Below are 25245 nucleotides of genomic sequence, written 5' to 3' on the forward strand. Positions count from 1 at the left end.
ATAAAAAAATGAATTCAGTGCTACCAAATCACCATCCCAAATCATAACTAAATCATCAATGAATCGTTGATAAAAGGTGATGTGCTTTCTAAATGGATTTAAACTACTGAAAATAAACAGCGACTCCCACCACCCCATAAATACATTTGCATATGATGGATCGAAACTAGTGCCCGTAGCTGTGCCTCCTTGTAAATAAAACTTATGATCAGAAAGAAAATAATTGTGAGTGAGTAAAAACCAAATTGCATCTAATATAAAAGTGGTATTAATCTCATTACAATCTGGACCCTCTAAATAATGGCGAACAGCTGGAAGCCCATGGTCATGTTTAATCACTGAGTATAACGAAGTTACGTTAAGAGTAACCCAGACCGACTGTAACCCCCATTTGATATCCTTAAGATGGGTGATAAAATCACTTGAATCCAATATTAATGATGGGAGCTCCCTAACAAAAAGTTGCAGGTACCCATCAATATATTTAGACAAACCATCTCCCAAAGATCCAATAGATGAGACAATTAGCCTACTCGTTGGGTCGACCAATGTCTTATGGATCTTTGGGAGTTGGTAAAAAGCTGGAATAATTGGACATGGATTGACCAAATATTTCATTTCATCCTTATTCAAAACATTAGTGACTTTTCCCAATTCAATCAATTCTAGAAAAGTTTTGAGAGAGACATTTGTGGGGTCACCTGGTAGCTCACAGTAGGTAGTAGTGTCCCCAAGTTGGCGGTATGATTCCTTAAGGTAACTGGCTCTACTCTGAACTACCACCGCCTCACCTGTATCTGCATTCTTTATAACCATCAAATAATTATTTTGTAATGATTTCATAGCTTGTCGTTCATCCTGACTCAAATGATACTTTGTAAGGTGTGAAAAAGAGAAACTCTCTGCTAATAAACCTAAATCTCTGATCACCAAATTTTCAAAGGTAGTCAAATAATGGATTTTAGCAAATTGGGGATAGATGATCGCTTTTCCTTTCAGGTTAGATTTCCAGTTGCTGAAATCTGGTACATGAATTGTTTGTAAGTCGTCATCATCATGTTCACCCAGTAAATCGTTTAATTTAAATCTTGCATATAACAAGCATCCCTGAAGGTGGAACTTATCTTCCTCCCCTTGAGTTGCTAAATCCCCCCTAATATCGGGATTCTCCATAAAAGGGAAACTCTCTTCCTCATTTGATAATGTGGGGCTTATCTCCTTCATCTTTTCACCGTTATCTGTTGGTTTGATTTTGTTTCTGAAAAAAAGTCCTGGATTTAACCAGGAAACTAGAGTCGAGAAGAAATAAAAACAATTAAAAATAAGAAATAGCTGGGTGTCAACTTAGAATCGGGTCCTACAGTATAGACTAACCCAGATTAGACGGGGGGGAGGAGGGGAGCCCATCAATTTATAATATAAATAGCAGGCTCTATAGAGAGTTTGCTGTTTCTGGTATACTTAATTAAAGAGATGGCGATTAATTTGTCACTTTATAAATCAAAGTAGAGACAAATTATCACTCTGTAAATCTCTTGAGGATATATATCAGCATTTTATGTGATCTCAAATGTATTTGTTTATGGGTAATATTCATAATTAATTTGGTTATTTCAATAGTGCTGGGTATATTACAGTAACTAAACCACTTCTAAATATGTGTGTGATTTGTTGTGCTAATGTTTAATGGGAATAATGTTGAATGAAAGTGCAAACTGAACTGAAATGCCTTATTCTAGTCTCTCTTTTTTTTTTTGTAGATCTTAGAAATTATCATCTTCTGTGTCTTACTGTATCTCTACAAGAAAAAGGGAGTTAATCATATTGTGGTGTTGCTATTGCTGGTGGCACTGCTAGGTAAGTGCATCATTTTTGTGATAATATACTGTATACTCTTATGTCATTCTCTTCTGTCTTGTCAGTAACATGTAGCATGTGTGTTAAATCCAAGTCATCCTGAAAAATAAAAAGCAATCTGCCAAAAAAATGTTTTTTGGTGAATTTAAAGCTGGTTATGAGCAAAAATAAATTAGAATTTGTTATTTAACAAACGAGCGTTTTCTAAATGCAGAACAGTATGCTAGCAGCTTCTCCAGTTGCAGAATGATTTATGTGTACAATGAAAAACCAGCAGAGTGTATTTGGCACACAGCAAGCCAATGTATAACCTCATCATTGCACATTACCCAAAAACCTGTTTTTAGTACCTGAGTGGATTGCAGATTGTGTTTTACTGGCACTACAATCATATCAAATAGACATAAACAGAACCCATTTCACATTGGCAACATGGGAGTCGTTATAAACTGATGTTAATGGCTTGTAAACAGCCATTTAGGATTGGGTGTGTTAGACATGTTTGCCGTTGGATGATATTTCCCATAGGGAAATATTTAAAATGGCAAGGATGGTTAAAAGTGCTGTCCAACTTGCCTTATTTACCCTTTTTCATCCTTGCTGTGTGCTTCACTGTGAAATCCTCTAGTTTTGTAACTGTGGGGAATATTAATATAAAATGATTTCTTGTGGTCTCTAAATTACCTTATTTTTTGTGGGATTTTATTGTGTAAACAATATTCTGTAGTTCAGCCCTGATCCTTGCTCTTTTTTAAATTTATTTTATTTCAAATGTGCTGCTGCATTGTTCACCCTGTTGAGTATAAACCCTAAACAACCAAAATATAAGCTGTTATTATTATCGTTTTCCAAACTGAATTCTCTCCTAAATATGCAGTTATTACACACATCTTACATTCTCAAGCAATTGTTGACAATATAAAGTTATTTCTACAGTGTTGTCTGTCTGACCATCCATTTAGCATTGAATTCATTTCTAGAGGTCGTTCAACACAATGATGAAACTTGTTTGTATGAATGTGGAATAGCTGCAGTATGGTGGTGTAGTGATATATAGATACATATATATATATATATATATATATATATATATATATATATATATATATAATACTGAGTTACGTTATGGTGAGTGAAAAAAGTGACAAAAACCCTCCACAGGAAAGCAAATATGCAAATATAGCTGTATGCTCATCTGCATGTCTTAGGCAGGTCTGCAACCCCGCCTTTCCCCATTATCACCCAGCATATAGCACTTCCATGTTAAAAATGGTTATTGAGGCAAAAAGTGACACTGTGTGCTCATTTGCATGTCATTTCCCAGAATCCCTTGCTGCAGTGGAAGTGCTGTATGCTGGGTGATAATGGGGAAAGGCGGGGTTGCAGACCTGCCTAAGACATGCAGATGAGCATACAGCTATATTTGCATATTTGCTTTCCTGTGGAGGGTTTTTGTCACTTTTTTCACTCACCATAACGTAACTCAGTATTATGGTTTAGCCTATCCCATAGCCTCTCTTGCATTCCCAGTAAAATCAACCCCACACTGATGAGACCCATCAAGGTCGAAACAGCTGTCTGTGGGTGGTTTTCTGGGTATGCACCTTAACCCTGGCTGTGCTCAAAGCTGTGACCATGCAGCAAGCTTAAGCCTATAGGGAACCATGTTAAAAATGGTTATTGAGGCAAAAAGTGACACTGTGTGCTCATTTGCATGTCATTTCCCAGAATCCCTTGCTGCAGTGGAAGTGCTGTATGCTGGGTGATAATGGAGAAAGGCGGGGTTGCAGACCTGCCTAAGACATGCAGATGAGCATACAGCTATATTTGCATATATATATATATATATATATATATATATATATATATATATATATATATATATATATATATATACAGTATCAGTAGCCCCCAACTAGCTAAAAGTTAAGCAGAATGTAATGTGATATCTCTTGTTCAGCACTTCAGCTTTAGGCTTTTGGATATCAGGTTTAAATCTATCTTCAGGAGAAACATGGTGCCAATTATCAGGGCAGTAGGAAGCTGCAACGTCAACAGTGGCACTCTTCCTATTGGATGGCCATTTAAAAAAAATGTAAACAGGAAGTAATACAGTAGTACAGTAATACCTGTAAGTATTTAGTGAATCGATGGTATTGGGAAGTATCTCGAAAACGAGGCCGTGCACAGAGCTTAAAATAGCGGTTCTGCTCCGGGGACCCCCTACTGCTCATCCTGAAAAAGAACTAAGGGAGGGAGAGGTTCAGTCTGAGGAGATTGCTGCTTTAACCCACTGGGTGCCCCATCATGTGGCTACCACCACATAATGTCTAGCATGCAAGGGGCCTTGTGATGTAGCAATGTCATGGTCCTTTTTCCTTGCTTGCAAGTGAAGATCCACAAGAGAGCTGAACGCGATCTAAACAGAAGAGGAACGTAAAGGGAGACGACGACTGTTCTGTGTGCATCAACAGTGACGTCACGATTTTGTGATCGCTCCCACAAAGCGATCACAATGTGCTGGAGGGGCCTCTGACCCTCTTAAACTTAAAAGGTTAAGAAACAAATAATTAGAAATGAAAAGTTATTGCTCTACTGTAGAATATGCTCAAGAAATTGCAGGAGCAAAAAGGTGACCAAGTCCTATGAAATTAAGTTTTCATCTGCTAGTAATTTAATCCAAGCTTTCAGGCATGGTCAACATCTCTTGCATCTGAAGTCCATGTCATTATGTGCATTGGTTACAACGGTCCATTTATGGAACTTTAACATTGGTCACTTTCCCCCTCATCAATTTAATATCATTTTGATATCAACACTAGTCTGTCAATCATTTTGTTGGCCTTTGGTGCATGACATCTCTGTGTTACATTTTGGGTACACATTCGGATTCACCAGTTAATCAGCCCTGCTGTGATGGTCTCCTCTAATGTATAACAGCTTAATACACAGCATAGCAATTCCCTTGATCATTTTGACCTTTATCTTTTTTAGCTTCTATGACCGTGATTTCCGTGAAAGCTGTTTCTGGCATGATAACGATGACCTTGAAGGGCGAGATGCAGCTGACGTATCCTATATTCTACGTCATGTTTGTTGTAATGGTAGCGTCCTGTGCCTTTCAGGTCAAGTAAGTTGTGTGCCCTTTACTTACAGTATCTCCTAATAAATGTGTTCTTCTATCTCTTACAAATATATTTGTGTATACTTCTAAATTGACTCATTCACTGCTTGACTAGACTAAATTGAATAGTATGTGTCTATGTAGAGTCATTGTACACTTGAAAACGATACCTGTGGGGGTTTTGAATGATCTGTATACTATATAATTAAATTTATTAAAAACTCATGTTGGTCCATTAAAAGGTATTACAACCTACAAGTGATCTACGGTTTTTCCTGCGACCAATACAGCTACTAGAAGTACATTAATGGAACCCAACACATACTGTACATTACGTTACAGCTATAGCAATGTTTAATAATGATGTTTGTACTGTACATAGTTTTATTTTTACATTTAAGGGGCAATCCCCAATACATTGTTCTTACTGAATTGTTCTATTAATTTGCATATTTGCTGATTTAATTCCAGTATTTTTATTTGACTAATTTGGCCTCACTTAAATGTGCGGTGACGCTATATTTGCAATGCTTGAGAAGAGCTCCTTTCCATTCAATGACTTGGGCTAAAATCTTGGCTATAGTGGTTTAAACTAATAACCAAGTATACATTTTCTAAACGTGCGTGGTATGTAAAATTGAGACATAAAGAACACGCCTTTCTTCCCGATGTCATTGAGCTTATGTGGACACATTTACATTCTATATTGTCAGAATATTATAGTAAATAGAAATGCAAATGTGTTCTAACAAAGAGACAATGGGGAAAGATGACACCCATATTGATAAATCTTGTATTCTGTTCCCAATAGTATGGGGGGTTTTCTTTGGATCTGTTTGGTATCTGGAAATGGATCTGCATATTATTCAGCAATAAAAATTAAAATAAAAAGCTTTCTATTGACCAAAAAATATTGTGTAAATATATAGAGAATGTTGTGGAAATCCTTATTCATCGATTGAAAAATTGTTCTGACATTGTTGGTAACAAGTAAAACACATTTGGGAACAAATGGGTTAAGACAAACTTTTGTCAAATACCACATTTGTTTAGGATGTGGATAGACAGAGGAAGCATGATGAAAGTTGAGATCAGTATTTTGGACTTGAACTGTCCCACTTGGTACCTGGGGAAATCCATGGGGGCCTCAGCATCAGGTGAGCTTTCAAAGTCCATGCTTGCCTAGTCTCCCAGAGAGGTCAGGAGACTCTCAAAACCTTGGTTAGAAACAGGAGACTGGCAGAATCTCCCCCCGTGACAGTATGCACGTCTGGAGGAGAATCCGTTTGAACGTATACAGGTTTAGATGCTATTATTGTTACACACTAACATTACGATTTCCCCCATGAGTTTTGGTGCACATTATATTTGTGTGAATGGAGCCATGTCTAAATATTGTATTGTATATTTCCTGCCAAAACACGTTAGCGGGTTCGATAACAGCTGCTACATACAGTATGTATGTATGTGCATACAATGTATGGGCCTGTGTACGTATGCATGAGTTCAAGCCCTATTATTACTTTTTTTGTCAATCAATGGCCTAATGCAGAGGTGTCAACCTCCAAGGAGCATACAGTATTATTGCATTTAAGGCAAAAGTAGTGATTTTTATCAGTAATACTCCATTAAAGTCTGAGAGCGCTGATACAGAAATCCGAGACAGACTCCAAATCAGTGAGACTCACAGAATATCAGGGGCAGTTGACATGCCTGTTATAGTGTGCCCTGTACAATCGGTTTCCTCCTCTGGGCCCTTAATAGCCCATATTTACTAAGCAGTGCTATTTTGTTAGACCCCTTCTAGTGCTGGAAGGCACTATGCGGGCTGAATGGACGGTCTTATGGAATAGCACAGTTTAATAAACACGGGCTTGTATTATTAGCCGTTCGTTGCTTCACTTAATGTAACAATGTTAGAAGTACCACCTATACAAAGGGATGCATGTAAGCTGCACACTACTCGTCTTGCTCATTATTTCTTGGCAGTGGGGGGAATGTACTGAGGCAATTTTGTAGCAGACAAAGGGGCTGATTCTATAAACTCTGAAGCTCGGTGATTTGCCAAAAACTCCCACTCCAGCTGACGTTTTTAGAATCGTCTCCACAGTGCGTTTTGACACATTGCACAAGTTTGTGGTGCACAGTTACTTCAAATGTAAGAAACGGTTTCTTACATTTGGGGCAGCAGATTGTTTGCAGTCAGAAGGGTTTTTTACACCACCTGAAACTTGGCAGATTTTTGCTACGCAGATTGGAGGAAGAAAAAGTGGCACACTTTGCATCTCATTATAATCTGTGTCCTGTAACTGGAGAGTGGTGGAACTGTCCAAATCCATTTCCCGGATAGTTTTAGGCCAAATCCGTCCCTGCCCCCTCTCTCCCCCCCCCCCCCTCCAACCAAAAACTTCCCATGGATTTGGCATTAAAAAATTTGAGCGGATTCTTAATCCGGACTAATTTCAAAATCCTATTTAAAAAAAAAAAAATTAGTTTTGAAGCCAGGTGCCTCTGAACATGAACCCCATTAATTTAAACTCTGGGGACCCCCTTTATCAGGAGATACCATAAGGGGTGGGGAGCAGTATCTATCTTCAGTTCTTCGGTATCGTTCTTCAGTATCTTTCAGCAGGTGGGGCACCGTAGCTGAAATGAATGGGGTTCAGCTCCAGATACCCCTCTGCTTCAAACCTATATATTTTTTTTAAATGAATAAATGAGGACATTTTAAGCCGCCATTACAGATTAGTCTTTTTTTGGGACTGGTCTGCATATATCCCCAGGATAAAGGAACCAGCTGATTCGGGGCAGATTCAAATCCTGCCCAATCATTTCGCCAATCTCTACCTGTAACTCTGCCTGAAACCTTCGTTACTCCCCATACACATAGGGCAAAAATTGGAGCAAAGATAAATGAAGGCATAGAGGAACAAGATGAAAATGACCTGATTTTAGGACAATTTTTGCCTTGGTACATAGCCCTCCATAAATGAATATATGTGCTACAGATTTCTTTGTACATGCGAATTCAGTTTAAAGAATTTACTTTTGCTAGAGGGAAGCAGGGAATATAAAATATGATTGTGTTATTTGTGCACATTAAAGGTAAGTGCATTTTCTATGCTTCCATTTTAGTTTGTCTATTTATTTTCCTGTGCAGTGTTTTGCTCTCAATGGGGCTGCCATTTATTTTAATGAGGCTTTTTGTGTTTCTCAGTATATGTGCATTACAAAGTAATCATGGGCCCTGCTGAATAGAGTGCTGTGTAAATATTTATGATGATGGTAAATATTAAAGCATGTTTCAGAACGTAAATGCCAGTGGTATCATTACACTTGTTTTTATTGTGTTCTAGGTTCTTAAATCAAGCCATGCAACTTTACAATGCCACGGAAGTAGTGCCAATAAACTTTGTGTTCTTCACAACCAGTGCCATATTAGCAGGTATGAAAACATGAATTTCCATATTTAGAGAGCAATCCATGATATATCTTACTTAATTTAAATACTTTTTTTTATGTATCTCGCATCATTTTGCAGTAAAAACAAAATCTTTCATCTCGCTGATCTGGGGTCAGACGTGCTTATTTTTAAATCTGCCGTTTGAAAGGGAGGGTAATCCTTAAACTGTGACATTGCCGATAAATTGTGATGAATTTCTTGCAGGCAAAAAAAAAATACAGCCGAAAAATTAGCACTTTAATAAAACATTGTTACAAAAGCACACTTAACAGTGTATATACCCTTGAGTAATAAATATAAAAGAAACAAGTCTAAACCAATGTGGCTAAATAAACAGGTAGGGGAGGGAATGGAATGGAAGAGGCTGGAGTTTAGATTCTTAAAGTCAGAAGGGACGGAGGCATCGTATTAGAATTATAAGCAATGTAACAAAAGTTGCAAAAGGGCAATCTGATGAGCAAGATGAACCCTGAAAAGTTTCAGTACATTAATAACAAAAATATTTGAAAAGAGAATTTAGGACCCTTTCAGTGTGAAATGGGCAGGCAAATTATTGGAGATTAGGAGAAGGTGGAGGTATTAAATAAATGATTTGCCTCTATATTTACGAGGGAGGAGTCAATTGCAAAAGTATTGCAACAGGAGGAAGTCACAACCTCTTATTAACTAGCATTTTGTTAGCAGAGGAAGAAGTGCCAAAGGGCGTTGGCTTAAATGAAGATAACTAAAGCACTTGGCCACGATGGCGTACACTCAAGGGTTGTAAAGGAGCTAAATTCAGTACTAGCCAAACCATTATATTTGATATTCAAGGATTCTATTTAAACAGGCTCAGTACCACAAGATTGATATAAAGCAGACATGGTGTCTATTTAAAAAGGGAGCTAGTTCGCAACCAGGGAATTATAGACCTGCAAGCCTGACATCATCATAGTGGGGAAGCTACTTGGAAATTTAATAAGGGATCATATTCAGGATAACCTATGGATAACAAAATGTTACAGTAAGTAATAGTCAGCATGGATTTAAGGGATATGTCATGCCAAACTAACTATTAGTTTCTTTGAGGAGCCAAGTATGAATTTAGACCACGGTAATGCAGTCAATGTGGTCTATTTAGATTTTGCAAAGGCTGTTGATATGGTGCCACACTTGAAAATGAGAGGTAACTCTCAATATATTACTTCCTGGTAAAATATTTTATAAATAAATAAACACAAGATTTGTGTACAAAATGAAGGAAATTGGTATGGGTAAAACATCTTTGCACTGGGATTAAAAAACTGGTTGAAGGCTGGATAAGCGTTATCATAGATGGAACCTTTTCAGCTTGGGCTAAAGTTGTGGGTGAAGTATCTCAATGCTCGGTACTGGGACCATGACTTTTTAAGTTGTTTATTAAAGACTTTGCGATTTGGCATAGAGAGCAAAGTCCATCATTGATGATGACATTAAATTATGTAAGATGGTACAATCAGAGCAAGATGTAATTTCTCCACAGAAGGACTTTGATAAACTGGAAACTTGGGCAGGTCAATGGCAGTTGTGGGTTAATCGGGCTACTTACAAATTAAATGGGGCAAAATTGGGTTAGTCATCGATGAAGAAGGATTTAGGAGTGCTTGTAGACAGCAGGTGCAGGTAGCAACAGTGCACGATGTTGGGCAGTAGCTGCAAAAGCAAAGAAGATATTCTTCTGGTAAAACAGGTTATACATGGGTGGTTCTTTTTTGTACCTTCCATCCAAACATGACCTAATAGACTTTTTTTTATTGGAGATCACCCTCTTAGCATTTTAATTTGTAGCGGGTGCCCTTTCCCTGCCTCTGGGTCGGGGGAACCACTCCGATGCTCTGGAGCAGGCGGTGGCCATTTTGAAAGCTATCGCGCATGGGCGAGGCTTGGCTCATGCACAGGAAGCGATGCAGGTGGCGCCACAGGGTACATTGCGCAGGACACGGCAAAGGTGGCGGCCATCTTGTAGGTGGCGCCGCAAGGACATTGTGCATGCGCGAACGCTCTGAACAGGAAGGGGAGACGAGGATATCCTCCGCGGGACGGGAGCCCATGAGTGAGTCGTGTGGGAGCCAGGACAGGAGTAAGTAGTGTCCAGGGAGCAAGTGGCTTCCTGGACTAGACCTAGATTCTGCCCCTTAGGCCCCAGATAGAGCCTGAGCCAATCCTGTACAGTATTGTAGGGAAGGCCCCAGGTTAGGGACCCTCCCATTAGTCTTGTAGCAGCACTACTGCGCCGGTGGACGGACGCCCACGCGGTGACCTGAGGCCTGGGACCAGGCTGCAGGTTCAGAGACACTTGTGTGAGACACTCCAGCTGGAGCTCACCCCACATAGCGGACTGGACCCTTAGGCGAGAGGGGATTATTGTCGGAGGCCCTGCTGCGTGGGACCTTCTTCAGTCCAAGTCTACAAGCTACACCTGGGTACTGGAGTACCCTGGCAGGTACCCAACGTGCACCAACATTCACAGGAGGTAGCGCTACCTCACACTGGGTGGGATAGCTAGGACCCGGGGTTATTGGTGCCACGGCACCCTCAGTACGTTGGGGGGAACACGCGGGTACTGTGGTATTGTGTATTGCATTGTGGTATTATTGTGTGTGTTATTGTATGTACTGCCTTATTTCCCTTCTGGGGACTCAGTAAAGAAAGATATACATACCCGGTTGTATTAGTGGTTTATTGGTTCCCATGAGGAATACATCCCGCCTACGCTGGGATCCTCATAGGTGGAGGTGCTGCACCGTGAGATACACTGGCGACACACTTTATTCGAGCTTGGCTAGTCCCACGAATTCGGGTATACCCGGGTGTATTGAGGTTTGTGACTGTTTTCTGCCCGAGTACATTGAGTTATTTTTCAGGCAGGGATTGAAGCATTTTATTCCCGCTGGCTGCAATACTGCACAGTATATATATATACACTGCATTACAATTCATGAATTTATGCCATCTGGTAGACACGCGAAGCATTGCAGCCTATTAAATCCTAATCATCCTCATTTAACAGATCAGCCGCCCATCAGCCAGGCATGAACCCAGGCTGGGAAGGCAAATGCAACGGGGCTTGTCAGAGGTGAGGAGCGGCGCATTCCAGGTATCTGCCAGGTACATACCGGGTATTTGCTCGAATAAAGTGTGTCGGTGCAGTATAGCTCCCCAGGAGCAGAGGCTTTGGCTTCCTGTAAGCCTCACAGGTTTAGCACCACACTTAGTCGCCCGCCGTGTCCCTTAGGCAAAGGGAAAGGGGGCTACACATTCAATTGGGGGTGCACCGCATTTTTGTTTTTCGTCTCTCTAGGTGGAAGAAAGCATAATTTCTTCTAGGTCCTCTATTGCAGCCACTAGTCATGGGATAGCTCATTCCCCTTACAGCTAGGGGGTGTTACCCACCCATAGTTATTCTTGTCCTATCTCAGCTGAAGGAAGGACATGAGGCAGGTCACCTGACCGTTTTTTTCTTTTCTTTTCATGTTTGTTCTGAGGGCCGCTTTCATGCTGCCCTAAACGGAGTAGGTGGTTTCCCTACCATTTCCCTAAGCTTACCTCAAGAACAGCCACTTTCTTGCTGCTGTGGTAATGCTGATACCAGCTGCATACAGCTCTGCTTCAGCACTAATAGACATCTTGCCCCTGTGTCCGCGGGAACTGCTTCCCTGCAGGGACGTCTCAATGCAGCGCTTCGGCGCCGGCATATGACATCATGACAGTGTGTTTTAGGCACCAAAAGATCTGTTTATTCTCCGGAACACATCCAGGGGTTCTCCACCAGGGAGGAGGCTGGTGCTGGACGCCAGGTATTTTAAAAAGCATGTGTTTTCCCTGCTTATCTGTCAAATTATGGATAGAGAGTTGGCAGCATGTCTGCTCCTTCTCCAGTTACAGAGGACTAGAAAACAAAACAGCCTCAGCAGGAGGTTCAGGTTGTTAAGCCCTGGAAAGCAGTTTCTTGGGCTAATTTACAGTTTGCATGGTAAGTCTGCTACTAAGCAGCTATTTGGCACCTGCTCATTAATCAGAATGTCTGTTCCACAGAACGCCTCATTGTAACGAGCCGCACCTGGAGAAGATCCAGCCCATTTTGAAAACCCCTGACAACAATCCTTTGTGAGTGGTTTATATTTTGAGGAGTATCATGTTCACTGACAACACACAGACAACAGAAACTGTGCAGTGTACAACATGATGCTATCCGCTACATACAGTACCTCAGGTCAATTTGTTCTGATTGCATAAAAAAGATGACCGAGGAAGAAACTCTGCACATTTGATTAATTTCATTGAGTGGATGAAACCTTCGCTTATGCATTGAATTTTTTTGGAAAAAGAGCAGTCTCAAGGATCTTTGAAAAGAACCAGATCACAGACTTCATTGGATTTGCATCCTGACTGTTTGATTATTCAAAGCAGGCATGTGTTTTGAAACTGGGAGATGGTTCCTCATCTGTGGAGGAGGCCCAAGCGTGGACATAGGGTCCTTCAGCATGAATGCTATAAACAAGCTTGTTAAGAATGAGAGTGACTTAAATATTGAGGACACCAGAGAAGAGCTGGGCGTCGTTGACTAGGCTCTAAAAAATGGGCTAGACGTTTTTTTCTTGTTTACAGTTCCATTAAGGACATCTTGAGATGGAATAGACATCGCTGGATAAAAGATCAGCAACGACTAGAAATTTCGTGAAAATGTACCCCTTCATTAAAGAGGATTGCAGTATGTGGGTAATACCAGGATGGATACAGCTATCGCCACGATGGTGAGGAATAGGACGATTCCCCGAGAGGATGAGGAGGGTGTCTTGCGCAAACAATACTCAGAAATTACTGGTATCTCAAACATTCAGAATTTGGGCAGCCTATCTAGAAGATAGGATTGAAGTGGGAACATTAAGACAGAAGGGATTTCTCATATCTTAAGGATTGAATAGACGTCTTGTGGACAGTTTCATGAATGTTTTGGCTTAAGTCGTGAGTGGCGGGTGACTTGTCCAAAAATAGGCTAGTGTCGTTACCTTATGAAGGTGATCATCTCTTCCGAAAACCGTAGATAATATAATTTCCAAGATGACTGGAGCTTTACCCCAGCAGAAAAGGTTATGCCTTTCATCATTCGTCAGGCCGCCTTGGCCATGTTTTCAGGATGCAAGATCTTCTAGGCCAGAGCTTATAATCGGGATTCACGCCAACAATAGACCTGGGGCCGGGGTCGCCCTGGTTTACCAGCTTTGCAGGGGGGAGGGGGGAATTATAGCCTAGGCATATTCCTTGGAGTTCCTGAAAACGACAGGATTTCTCTTCGAGTCACGCCTCTCAAACAGTCCAGAGAAAAAGCTGGATTAAAGCAGGCAGTTCACGATCTGCTGGCCAATGCGGCAATTCAGACAGTTTCGCCTTCTCAGAGAGGCGATGTTTTCTTTTTATTCTCCCCTGTTTCTAGTGCCAAAAGTATCAGGAGGATTCGGCTATTCTGAATCTAAAAGCATTCAATGCCTTTCTCAACATCCAGCACTTTAAAATGCAGTCTTTGAGGGCAGTCATTGTAGTAATGGAAAGAGGGACATTTTTAGCCTCTATAGATTTATAGGATGCGTATCTCCATGTACCAATTAAATGATTGCACCGCCGGTTACGGAGATTCTGTTTGAACGGCCGTCACTACCAGGTTACGGCACTTCCCTTTGGACTGACAACAGCACCCAAAACCTTCAAGAAGGTCATGGAAGTGATTGCAGCATTACTAAGGTTAATGTGGTCCCATACTTGGACTGGCTGATCAGAGCCCCGTCAGCGCAAATTGCTAAAGATCAAAGTTATTACGTATTGGTAGAACTCGGATGGACCATCAGCGTAAAGGAAAACAGGCTTGTTCCAGCTCAGTTCCTGCAATTTGTTTCGGAGTCCTTTTCAACCCGATACAAAATGTAATGCTGCTCCCGACGTCCACGGTACACAAAATTGTGAAGACGGTCCGATTTGTTCAGAAGCCCCACAAAACCATCAATGGCACAGTTCATGCACATAATAGGACTTCTCAATTCAGGTCTCTAGATTTATTAGAGCAGTTTCTATACCTACTGTTTAGGATCCCTGTTCCTCCGTGGGATCTGAATCTGGTGCTACAGCAACTAGTTTCTTCTTGATTAAACCAATTCACAAGCTCCCTATGAGGATACTCCCAATCAAAGTAGTTTTTCCTAATGCAATTACAATACTACAGCAAGTGAGGTTGGAGAATTCCAGGCTTTATCGTGTCGCGAACCAGTTTTTCAGATACACCAGAATAAGTAACTGTTAAGGGACTGTCCCACAGTTTCAAACCAAAGACTTTCATATCAATGAGGATATTATAGTACCCTTATTTTGTCCAATGTTGTGGCAATGAGTGTCAGTGGCACAATCTGGATGTAGTTATGGCTCTTATAAGATATGTGCAAAGAACTGATAGTATTAGGAAAAACTTTAGGTTTGTCCTTTTTGATGGACCCAGAAAGGATCAGGCAGCGTCTATTGCCCCATGTCCAGATGGGTTAAGGCAGCTATTTTCGAAGGCACATACTGTAGAATGGCAAGAGAAAATCCTCCTCTAGGGTTGAAGGCCCACTCTACCAGGGCCGTCACAACTTCATGGAAGAAAAGCACAGGCCTCTGCCCAGGAAATATATAAAGCAGAAACCTGGCTTTCTTTACACACACTTGCTAAGCATTAACCAACTGGATGTTCACTCGTAGGCGGATGCAAAATTTGGAAGAAGGGGGCTTCAAGCAGTTGGTCCAACTGTAAAAATAAATACTAAAAAAATAAATACTACCTCCCAACAATCTTAGAATTGCTTTGGTACATCCCTTGAGTAACGGCTGCCATAGAGGATGTAGAAGAAAAGTGGATATGTACCTTCTGATATTTCTGTTAAAGTCCTCTATGGCATGTTACTTCCCTCCCTGGAGTCTTATGTTTTGGACATTAATATGTTTTGTGCTTCCTAGAGCTTTAACAGAAGTTAATTGACCTAGGCTGGCAACGCCCCCTCATAGTTGTTTCAAGAAGTGCTTGTCCTACCAGCTTTAAGAAGGAGCTATACCATGAGAAAGGGCTGCCTTAGAGGACTTAAGAAACCAAAATATCGGAAGGTACATTTCCTCATTTTGCCACTGTATACATCATTAGTAAGACAACACCTTGAATACGGCGTACAGTTTTAGGCACCAGTCCATAAAAAATACATTGAGACTAGAAAAAGTACAGAGAAGAACCACCAAATTAATACATGGTATGGAAGATCAGACTTTTATAAAGAAAGGCTAGCTAAATTAGATTTGTTTACATTAGAAAAGTGGCATGTAAGAAGGGGATGTAATAATTATATACAAATATATTCAGGATCAATACAAGGAACTTTCAGAAGAAATATTCATCCCACGGACAGTACATACTGTATAACATGGGGTCACACCTTAACGTTGGAGGAAAGGATATTTCACCAGCAACAAAGGAAAGGGTTCTTTACAGTAAGGGCAGTTAAAATGTGGGATTCATTACCCATGGAGACTGTGATGGCAGATACAATCGATATCTTTAAGAAAAGGTTAGATTTTGTTTTAGAAAGGAAATACAGAGATATCCCAAATAAGTAAACATAAGAAGGATGTTGATCCAGGGAGAAAATCTGATTGCGATTGCTAGAGTCAGGAAGGAAATCATTTTTCACCTTAAGGGATTACATGGATAGTGGGGGGGAGGGGGGAGAGATGGGGGAGAGTGGTTGTCTTACGAATATACTGTAAATACTGTAGAAATATAGAATGTTTCTGTCTAAATGTAACATTCTGTAGGTTGAATTCGTTGGACAGTTTTTTTTTTTTGTTTGTTTTTTGGTCTAGGATAGACATGTTTTGTAGTTTAATTCAGCCATGTAATTTTCAATATTAGTCATGGAGGAAAAAAAATGTATATTTTCATAGAATGTCTAAATATCTATACATGTATATTCATTATATTAAGTTAATGAACTCAAAACTGCTGTGGGGGAGAAAAAAAACATAATATAATTTTCACTTGGTTTCTATAATGATTTCCTTCTCCCTGTCCATGAGCAACCATGTTTTAGCATTCTTGATTTACACTTTAACTTAATTAATCGCTCAATAAATACTGTATGTGCATTGAAGAACAGGTCAGTGATGCCTCAATTAGGACTTTAAGGCATAAGTACTCTATAGATCTAGTAAGGAACAAAAGTCGATTACAATATGGGAATAACTCTTGATTTTTAGTGCATGATGTATTGTAATGCACCTTTCCAGTATAACAGGGATAACACTTGGCATGACCTGCCACCAAAAGTAGCACTAGATTCCAATTATTATGCAAATATGGAACAATATTGTTAATACCAGGGTTTTGTTGTCTCTGCCATAATAGGAGTCATATTTTATCAAGAACTCCAAGATGCAGCCTTGTTGAATATATTCATGTTTATTATTGGGTAAGTACACAATAGACTGGTCATCTGTACCCTAAAAGAGAGGACGGTTAAGATCAGGACTTGCCTTCAAATCCAAAAATAATGGGGTGGCACTTTACCACTTCCATATAAGTTCTATTTCTATTCTCATAGAAAATCCGATACAGTATAAGAGGCTATAGTGTTTTAGAGATACAGTAGTTGGGGGGGGGGTTTACAATGCAGCATGTTCTTTTTAGTGAGGTAGGAAATAAAAAAACAACTCTCCCCTATTCGACAGGTTACACACGATGCCTCTTTAAATTCGATTCTACTGCAGATTCCCTATTTTGAAATATGCTACTAAAACTGTCCCCAAGTTATCCAGTGAAAAAACGGTCAATGAAACTGTGATGATGTTTCTCAGTAAATAACTAGGTGGAAAGCGTTTCAATACCATATTAAATGAATAACAGTACAGAGAATGTTGTTCCAATAATAGCAAACTGTTGTACAAACAGTAAATTATCTTTGCTAAGCTTGTCAGAGATCTTAGCTTGTTTCTTGTGTCCCACAAATTTAACACGGCTCTGGACTAGTTTCAAATCCATTCATGTAAAACATCATTTTTCAATGTTAGGTATTTAGTTCTCCTAATTTGGCATACAAGTTGTTCAAGTGACTAGTACACCAAGGTGGACATTTTCTGGTCACTCCTGATTGTAAAATGTACAATATTGTGTCCTAATGGTTCAGCTCTCCTACTAATGTATTCTTCTTATGGAGTAAACAATCTAACTTAATTTCTTATGTAATGTGCTGTACTGTATTTATCAACTGGTAGGTGGCCCATTCATGTCACATGCTCCATGCTTCAACCTCTAGCTGCCTATTTGAAAGTCAACAATGATGACTCATACTGGCACAATTACTGTAACAGAACAAAGGTTTTATATTATGCAGCATATTACTGTCGAGCTTTACAAGTTTAACTCAATTCAAGCTATAACACAGCACTTTCTTAGAGATTATCCATTAATTAGTTTAATATTCCGCACTGATGGTGTCTGCTTTCTTTCAGAGCCACTTGCATAGAAAATTAGAACGTATTTTATTCCATTTATGGTGCTTGAGTGTTCACAAGACGATCAATATCATAATTAACAAAGATAATTACTCCAAAAAGCAATAAGAATAAAACTCTTAAATATTAATAGCTACAATTATGGCGGTAATAAAAAAGGAATTAATTTCTACAGAAACAGGCTCTAAATGAAACCTTTAATATGTTAATATTTTTAAATGCCAAAAAAAGAGAGATTTGCAAATAAGACCACACACGTCAAAATACAGGTACAGTCTAATGCACAATGAGATCCCTTACACTGCAAGAGAGGCAGTAAAGATTCTGTAGCAAGTAATCAGAAGTAATTTCCCTCTAACAGCTGGCACCTTTAGGGAGCCCTAACCCCATTCTAGGATTTGTGGGGTTTTTTTTTATTTTTATTTTTTAATAGTCTGCATAAACCTGGACTGCAATAATAAATAAAAAAAATGCTTGACTGGATCATGCATGAAAATGTAGATTTCTTTGTTCACTTTTAAAGCTGCAGACCAAGCAATATCCTACATGTGTTTGTTTCTATAATACATCAGTTCTATACTATATTTAAAAAAAAGGCTACAAGTATTTTCTCAAACTCTGAATGACATTTTTAATGTATTGTAATGTAACAAGCATTTTTTTTATTTCTATAGCAACCATTTACATAGTCAAATCCCCTTCCTCTTCTGAAACAGGCTCTGGCACACCCCTTTTTGAGCCCTGCCTCCTCTCTGGCAGGGAATCTAGTGACTGCCTGGTCACATGATCTTCCCCACAGACTTTACAGCTTTTGTCCTCTTCTGCTGCTGCACTGCCATTTAATGACCCCCCCATGCCAAATCTTCGCTGATCGATCACAGGAGAACGGATTGATCGTCCACTTAGCTAATTACTTATCATTGCGTGGATTGTATTGATGCACATATTAAGGGAGGGGAGGAAAGAAAAAAAGAAAAAAATCGTCAGCTTGGACTGCTGCTTTAAAAGCGTAATCCCCTCCAGTCTTTACAAATGATGGCTTTCCTCACTTCTTAAACGTAAGATATCTCCACATTCCTGCAGGCTCGCCCTAAACTTATATTGAACTTTCTAAGTGGTAGGATGACCCTCTGGAAAAAGACTTGTCCCTGGGAATAGAACAATATGCAAGAATAGAATCATATGAAGCTTTGTTAATTCCAGTGTTTCACTGCCCTTACTTGGGGGAGAGAACCAATAAATGGCGAGACATGCAAGGGATTCTGGGATAAAGCATACGACAAATCTGATGAAGCGGTAATCCTTCAAAATAAAATGTATCCACAGTGCAAGACACGTTCATTACGTGGTTCAAAGCCATAGGACGACATCTAGCCAGTTCAACACGTTGACTATTTCAGCGGTGCGCAAACGAGACTTTATTGGGGGGGCACGTGGTTACAGAGGCCCCGCGCTTATAGCAGTAGGCCTCTGTAAATTTACTTACCGGTTCTTGTCCATGCGTATCCATGACAACGTGGCGTCAAATGACGCCCGTTACCATGGGGACGTGATATCACATGACCCTCACAGCGTCATTTGACGCTCCATTGAAGGTAAGGGGGTGGGGCGCGATCATGAGAGGAGCAGGGAGGGGAGCCCAGTGCAGGAAGTTTGCGCACCCCTGGACTATTTCAATACATTTAGATTTTTAGAGACTCGAGTGTCCCAGTACTTTTATTGTATTCATGTCTTATTGCAGAAGACTGCTTTGTAACATTATAAAGCGCTTTGACTCATATTTACGAAATATCTCTATGCAGGTTAGCCCATACACATTAATTCCTCTACAAATATGTAATTTCAAGTGTCCACAATACACAAGTCCTTGACAGACCTGCTTTCTTGATTGTGCAAAGTGCCTGCTTATTTTGGCCTGGAACACACAGCAATAAATAAAAAGGGAGCCCTTCCCCACAAAGGGGTCCATAGATGGAATTGTTGGAAGCTTCCAGCTATGTTTTTTTTTTTATTCCTTATATTCAAACCATTTCACTGCCGTAGGGGTTTGTAATGCAATTTAGGCTCCTCTGACAACACAAGTTATTTGTTACGATTAATACAAGATTTGCTTTATTCTGCAGATGCTTTTTGTCCTTCCTTGGGGTGTTCCTAATTGCGAGAAACCAAGAAAAACGTGTTTTTCAAGAACCCTACATCAACTTTGGAGACATTCCTGGTGTGTATTTATCTAAATGCCTTTTGGTAGAGTAACTATTGCACTAGAAACAGTAATAATTACCACAGATCTTGCTTGAGTATATTGGTTATAATATATATTGGAGTGACATGTTATGTATTGTATCTCCATGCCTACATATCAGTTTATTTTTATTTTTTTTCCTTTTTGTTTTCTCTGCAGGAAAGGAATTGGTGGATAAAATACAGCCACATTTGAACAGCATTACATATGGGACTTTGACTAATTAATTACTCGCACAGCAGCCAAAAGAAACGAGATAAAGAGAATCAAACCAGGTCACCAAGATGAAGCATTTATTTATTGCCCAACATTTTCAGCGCGCTGTTGTGTCTGTGTCAAATTATTTTATGTTTAACTTTGTTTCGTGTTTGAAAACATGTTGGATTTTCTCTAGAACATTGGATGTATACAGGGCCGGTGTTAGCATTGTCCCACCTATAGGCGCTTACCTTTTGCCACCCTGACCTCCGCCCCTTGCAGCGTCCTGACGTCATGTGGCGAAGCATTTACATGACAACGGAAGGCCACGCTGTCATCGCAACTCGTCACCATGTAACATCGGGCGTCATTTGATGCCGTGACGCTGCAGGAGGAGGTAAGAGACTTTTACGGAGGCCCCGCTCTCTCCCCCCACCCCCAGCAATCAGTTTAATTGTTGTGGGGAAGAGGGCAGGGCTTCTAAAACCGCAGCACCAGTCACATGATGCAAAATCTCAGGAGGTTTTACAGAAATCGGAATAGTCCCTTTTTTTTTTTTTTACAATAAATCCTATGCAGTTGCTATATAAAATTATTTACACTGTGGAAGTATTATGTTGTTCCATGGTTCTCAGGGAGGATTAAGAGATGGAAGAATAGAGGTTTATAAAGTTTTTCATATATCTTCAATAGTAAAAAAGTACTGCAGAAGAGTTTTAGTATCATCAGATTAATACTTACCCTTCGTGACTAAATGTGTTGAATGATAGGAACTTGCAAGTATCCATGGTTAACATCAAAAGACTAGAGCGGTAAACTGATTGAACTGCAATAGTTATGTTCTCAACAGGTGTGTCTTGACCAAGGATTCTAAGGGGTTATTTACTCAACGGTGATATACTTCAACAAAGATCCACTTAGATTAGTGTTGACAATTGCTCGTGGCTATCACAGTTGTAAATAACCGCAGAAGAGTGATGCAGAGCTATGGCATCATTTTCTGATGCATGTTTTTGATTCTAGAATAAAATTTGGTCTCAAAAATAATGCAACAAAAAAAAATATGGTCAGTTGCGTTGTTAATTAGTTCCCGGGAAGTGAAAGACTAGAAACCAATGCCATTAACAAGTTGGTATACACATTGATGCTGAAATATAGACGTGGTCTTGCAGACATACTCCAAATTATTGTAATAATTGTAATTATGTAATATGTGCACGATAGAAAGGGTAGCAAAATATAATTGGTCAAATTCTGTTTAAAAGAAAAATGGCAACGTTATGTGCTGTCAGTATGCATATTTTAGTGAAATATGATCGAACATCATCAGAACATTGTTAAATGAATGGCTTCTTGCAACATGTTTTAGAAGTGATAGCATTCTGTGCTGGTGTAATATACTGTAACCAGATATTTTTTTGTATAGTATTTTTATGGTATTGTGTTATAATTTGAAGTTATTGGTGTATGAAAATTACTTTCCCCATTCCAACCCTATGGCCTTGGATGTATTGATGCTTGTGGGAGTGAGAGGGGGGGGGGGGGAAACAAGCATTTCTCTGGGTATATTTTTCCCATACAGCTGCAGAAGTAACCTAGAATGTATTATGCAGCATGGAAAAACCGGTACTAAAAACCATATAATTGTCATTTATTGCAATGTATTTAAACCTTTTAAGTACCTAGAAACAAAACGAACATAATATCCTAACATGTTTTTAGGTGCATACTGTAGGATATATATCATTGTTGGATTTACTTAATAAATGTACATCATTCCATATAATTTATGTACCATTATATTTTTATTTTAGAAATTAACCATAAAGGTGGCTTAAGAAGTGATAAGTGTGTGTGCGTGTGCGTGTGCGCGTGCGCGTGCGCGTGTGCATAATGCATAATAGGATGCAAGAAAAATTCAATGAAGAGATGGAAAAAATCTTCCTTGAAAGTGAATCTGGGTTCCTTTTGTGTGAGTACAATTTAAAGCATGGTCATTAATGCTCCCATAAACAGGGTGTGCTGTAAAGTTAATGCGCTGGGGATATCAGGAGTACCCGTCATCGGGGACCCAGACACCCTGGAACGGCTAACAGTATTAAACCCCTGGAGCTAGACAAGTAACTTGTGATTTATACCTTGATTGTCCATGAAAAAGGCAGAGAAATCTGAAGTACTCACGACCTCGTGGATCCGGTAACCCGAAGATGGCGTGCTCTCAGCCCAAGGTAGATGCAGGAAATGGTGTCCCAGGGGGAAGGAGTAAGGTGATGCACTGCATTTCAAATGAAAAAAGCAACTGACGGATGCTGGATCGCTAAAAAAAAATCACTTTATTGCAGAAACTGTTGCAACATAGAAACAAACGGGGATCTTGAGAAGAACCTCTGACACGTTTCACGCATGCGTGCGCTTTGTCAGAGGTCTTTGACAAAGCGCACGCATGCACGAAACATGTCAGAAACAAACAGGGATCTCGAGAAGAACCTCTGACGTGTTTTGCGCATGTGTGCGCTGTGTCAAAGACCTCTTCACAAAGCACACGCATGCGCGAAACACGTCAGAGGTTCTTCTCAAAATCCCTGTTTGTTTCTATGTTGCAACAGATTATTTTTTTTTAGCGATCCAGCATCCGTTAGTTCTTTTTTTTTCATTTGAAACGCAGTGCATCACCTTACTCCTACCCCTTGGGACTCCATTTCCTATCTCCCATGTATTTAATCCTTTTTTTTTTTTATTTTATAACCATCTTTTTTTTTATTTTTTATACATTGACAGTGGTTCTAGGCAAATATACATGTATCTCTGCACAGAAATTGGAATCATTAGCATGGTCCTAAAGTATATGGAACAATACCTTGCAGTGTTTAGCTGAATAAATCAAATGTGCACATCTGGAACTCGGGTTTCTAAGTTTAAACTATTTTAAAGCTAAAATAATGACGATTAGGCCCCAATATAAACAGCCTGTGGAGTTTTCTCTTGGATTAAAAATAGATCACTTTGCGTTCAAGGCTGTTTTTTGCCAAGTTGAATATGGGATTTACAAAAGCCACAATTTAAGTTTTTAAAGGAGTGATTTTAACAATTAAGCAGCAGGTTTCTACTATTTCAAAAGTAAACTACATTTTGTGATATTATAAAAAGTGTAAACATATTTTAAGTTGTCATATTGCTGGGTTTTACAACGTTTAGTTGCTATATAATTGTAACGGAGTTTCCCTGGCCCAATCTCATATTGACCCCCTCCTGTGGAAACTGACCCATGTTACATGTGGTGTAGTGTGGTGCGATGGTATAGGGGATGGCATCAGGACTGGCTCTCCAGGTATAGCTGAGTCATACTCACTATTGGTACAGCGCCTCCATCTCTTCCAGATCCCCAGCGTAGCAGGGAGGAGTCTCTGAAAGAGAACCTCTGTGTGCACCTTCTTCCCGAATGACTCCACAATCAGGACAGAAGCATTCTTTATCTTTGGCATCCATTATTACAGCCGACACTGGCCGACTGCCCATCATTGCAGCCGGTGTTTAGCCGCACATAGTAGGTTGCCAACCCAAAGGAAGTCCCTGGACACCACTCCTAGTCAGGGCCCTAGAAGCTGTCCTTGCTCTTCCCTTACTCCCTGATGGAGTAAGGGGAATAGTCGCCCACACTTCTCCCCTAAGGGAGGGCCACAAAACCTGCCAGAGCCCTGGCAGTTTGCTGGGTTCGACTAGTCTCACTCATGAGGGGTGAGACACTCACTAAATACAGGAAGTGCTGTGCACTAAATAGCTCCAATAGGCACCACCCCTGTGTCACTGTAATTGGACACAGAACCTGATGACACTACCTTCACTGAATACTGCACAGCACAGGCGTGTGAGGGAAAACCCCATGATTACTCTTGGCAACCTGCCCTTAACAGGGATTATTGCACAGGAGGAGAAATACATATAACCCCACAACTACACAGGGCTACATAATATTAAGTGAAGTAATTTTAGCATCAATCTGCACTATTCAGTGACTGGCCCTAGTGCCTTGTAGCCCTTTACATCTAGCTTTACGTTTGTGTCCCCCTTTTATTAGAGGAAAGGAAGGTTAAATGCCGACAAGGGGGGGGGGACAGGTGGCCTGGTGGCAGCGGGGGGCCCGGTGGCCGGCGCTGCAAGTTGGCCCCGACCTCTGGCCTGGCCTGACTGCCAGTCGTGCCCCGGCTCCCCATCAGCTGCAGGCCTCTTCCTCACTCTGTGTCCCAGGCCGAGCTTCCAACGCAGGTGGCGCGTGACGTGCCTCTCTGATGTCAGCATGCTGGAAGTAAGCTGGGCTCAGCTTGGAAGCTCAGCATGGGACAGTGAGGAAGATGCCTGCAACTGATGGAGAGCTGGGGACCGGCAGCCGGGCCTGGCTAGAGGTCGGGGCCAACTTGCAGAGCCCCCGGCAGCCACTGGGCCAGGCTTGGCCATCCCCTAAGGTAAGTCTATTTTTTTATATGTATTGGGGGGCGGGGGAAATTTCTTACTATGTATAGGGAGTGGGTGGGGGTCTTTTTTACTATGTACTGGGGCGCGGACGGGGGCCTTTTTTAGGCCTGGGCCACGGAAAATCTGTCTGCAGCACTGGTTAAATGAATAACCCCTATTAACCTGAACAGTGCTAAATTAAGTGTTAAGACTTACAATATTTACAGTACTAAACAGTGCAAAGTCATCTACAGAGCAGTTTACAGCACAAAGCAATGTATTTTTGTACTGTAGTATGTATTCCGTCCAACGGCATCCATTGCAGTGTTTGATCTACCTGTAATGCTGCTGTAACACAGAAAGAAATCCCTT

General features: G+C 40.4%; 1 protein-coding gene across 2 annotated transcripts in view; it reads left to right on the plus strand.

The window, feature by feature from the left end:
* Positions 1-21961, plus strand: part of NIPAL2 (NIPA like domain containing 2) — a 127451-nt gene extending 105490 nt beyond the window's left edge. For both annotated transcript variants that reach the window (XM_075582654.1, XM_075582653.1), the window contains 6 exons: positions 1761-1857; positions 4852-4987; positions 8338-8426; positions 16879-16942; positions 20108-20202; positions 20386-21961. In XM_075582654.1, the coding sequence (XP_075438769.1) occupies positions 1761-1857; positions 4852-4987; positions 8338-8426; positions 16879-16942; positions 20108-20202; positions 20386-20453 (549 nt within the window). In that variant the 3' untranslated portion in view covers positions 20454-21961. The remainder of the gene's footprint in view (positions 1-1760; positions 1858-4851; positions 4988-8337; positions 8427-16878; positions 16943-20107; positions 20203-20385) is intronic.
* The last annotated feature ends 3284 nt before the right edge of the window (positions 21962-25245 follow it).

The sequence above is a fragment of the Ascaphus truei genome, chromosome 2 (assembly GCF_040206685.1).
Source record: "Ascaphus truei isolate aAscTru1 chromosome 2, aAscTru1.hap1, whole genome shotgun sequence".
Classification (NCBI taxonomy): domain Eukaryota; kingdom Metazoa; phylum Chordata; class Amphibia; order Anura; family Ascaphidae; genus Ascaphus; species Ascaphus truei.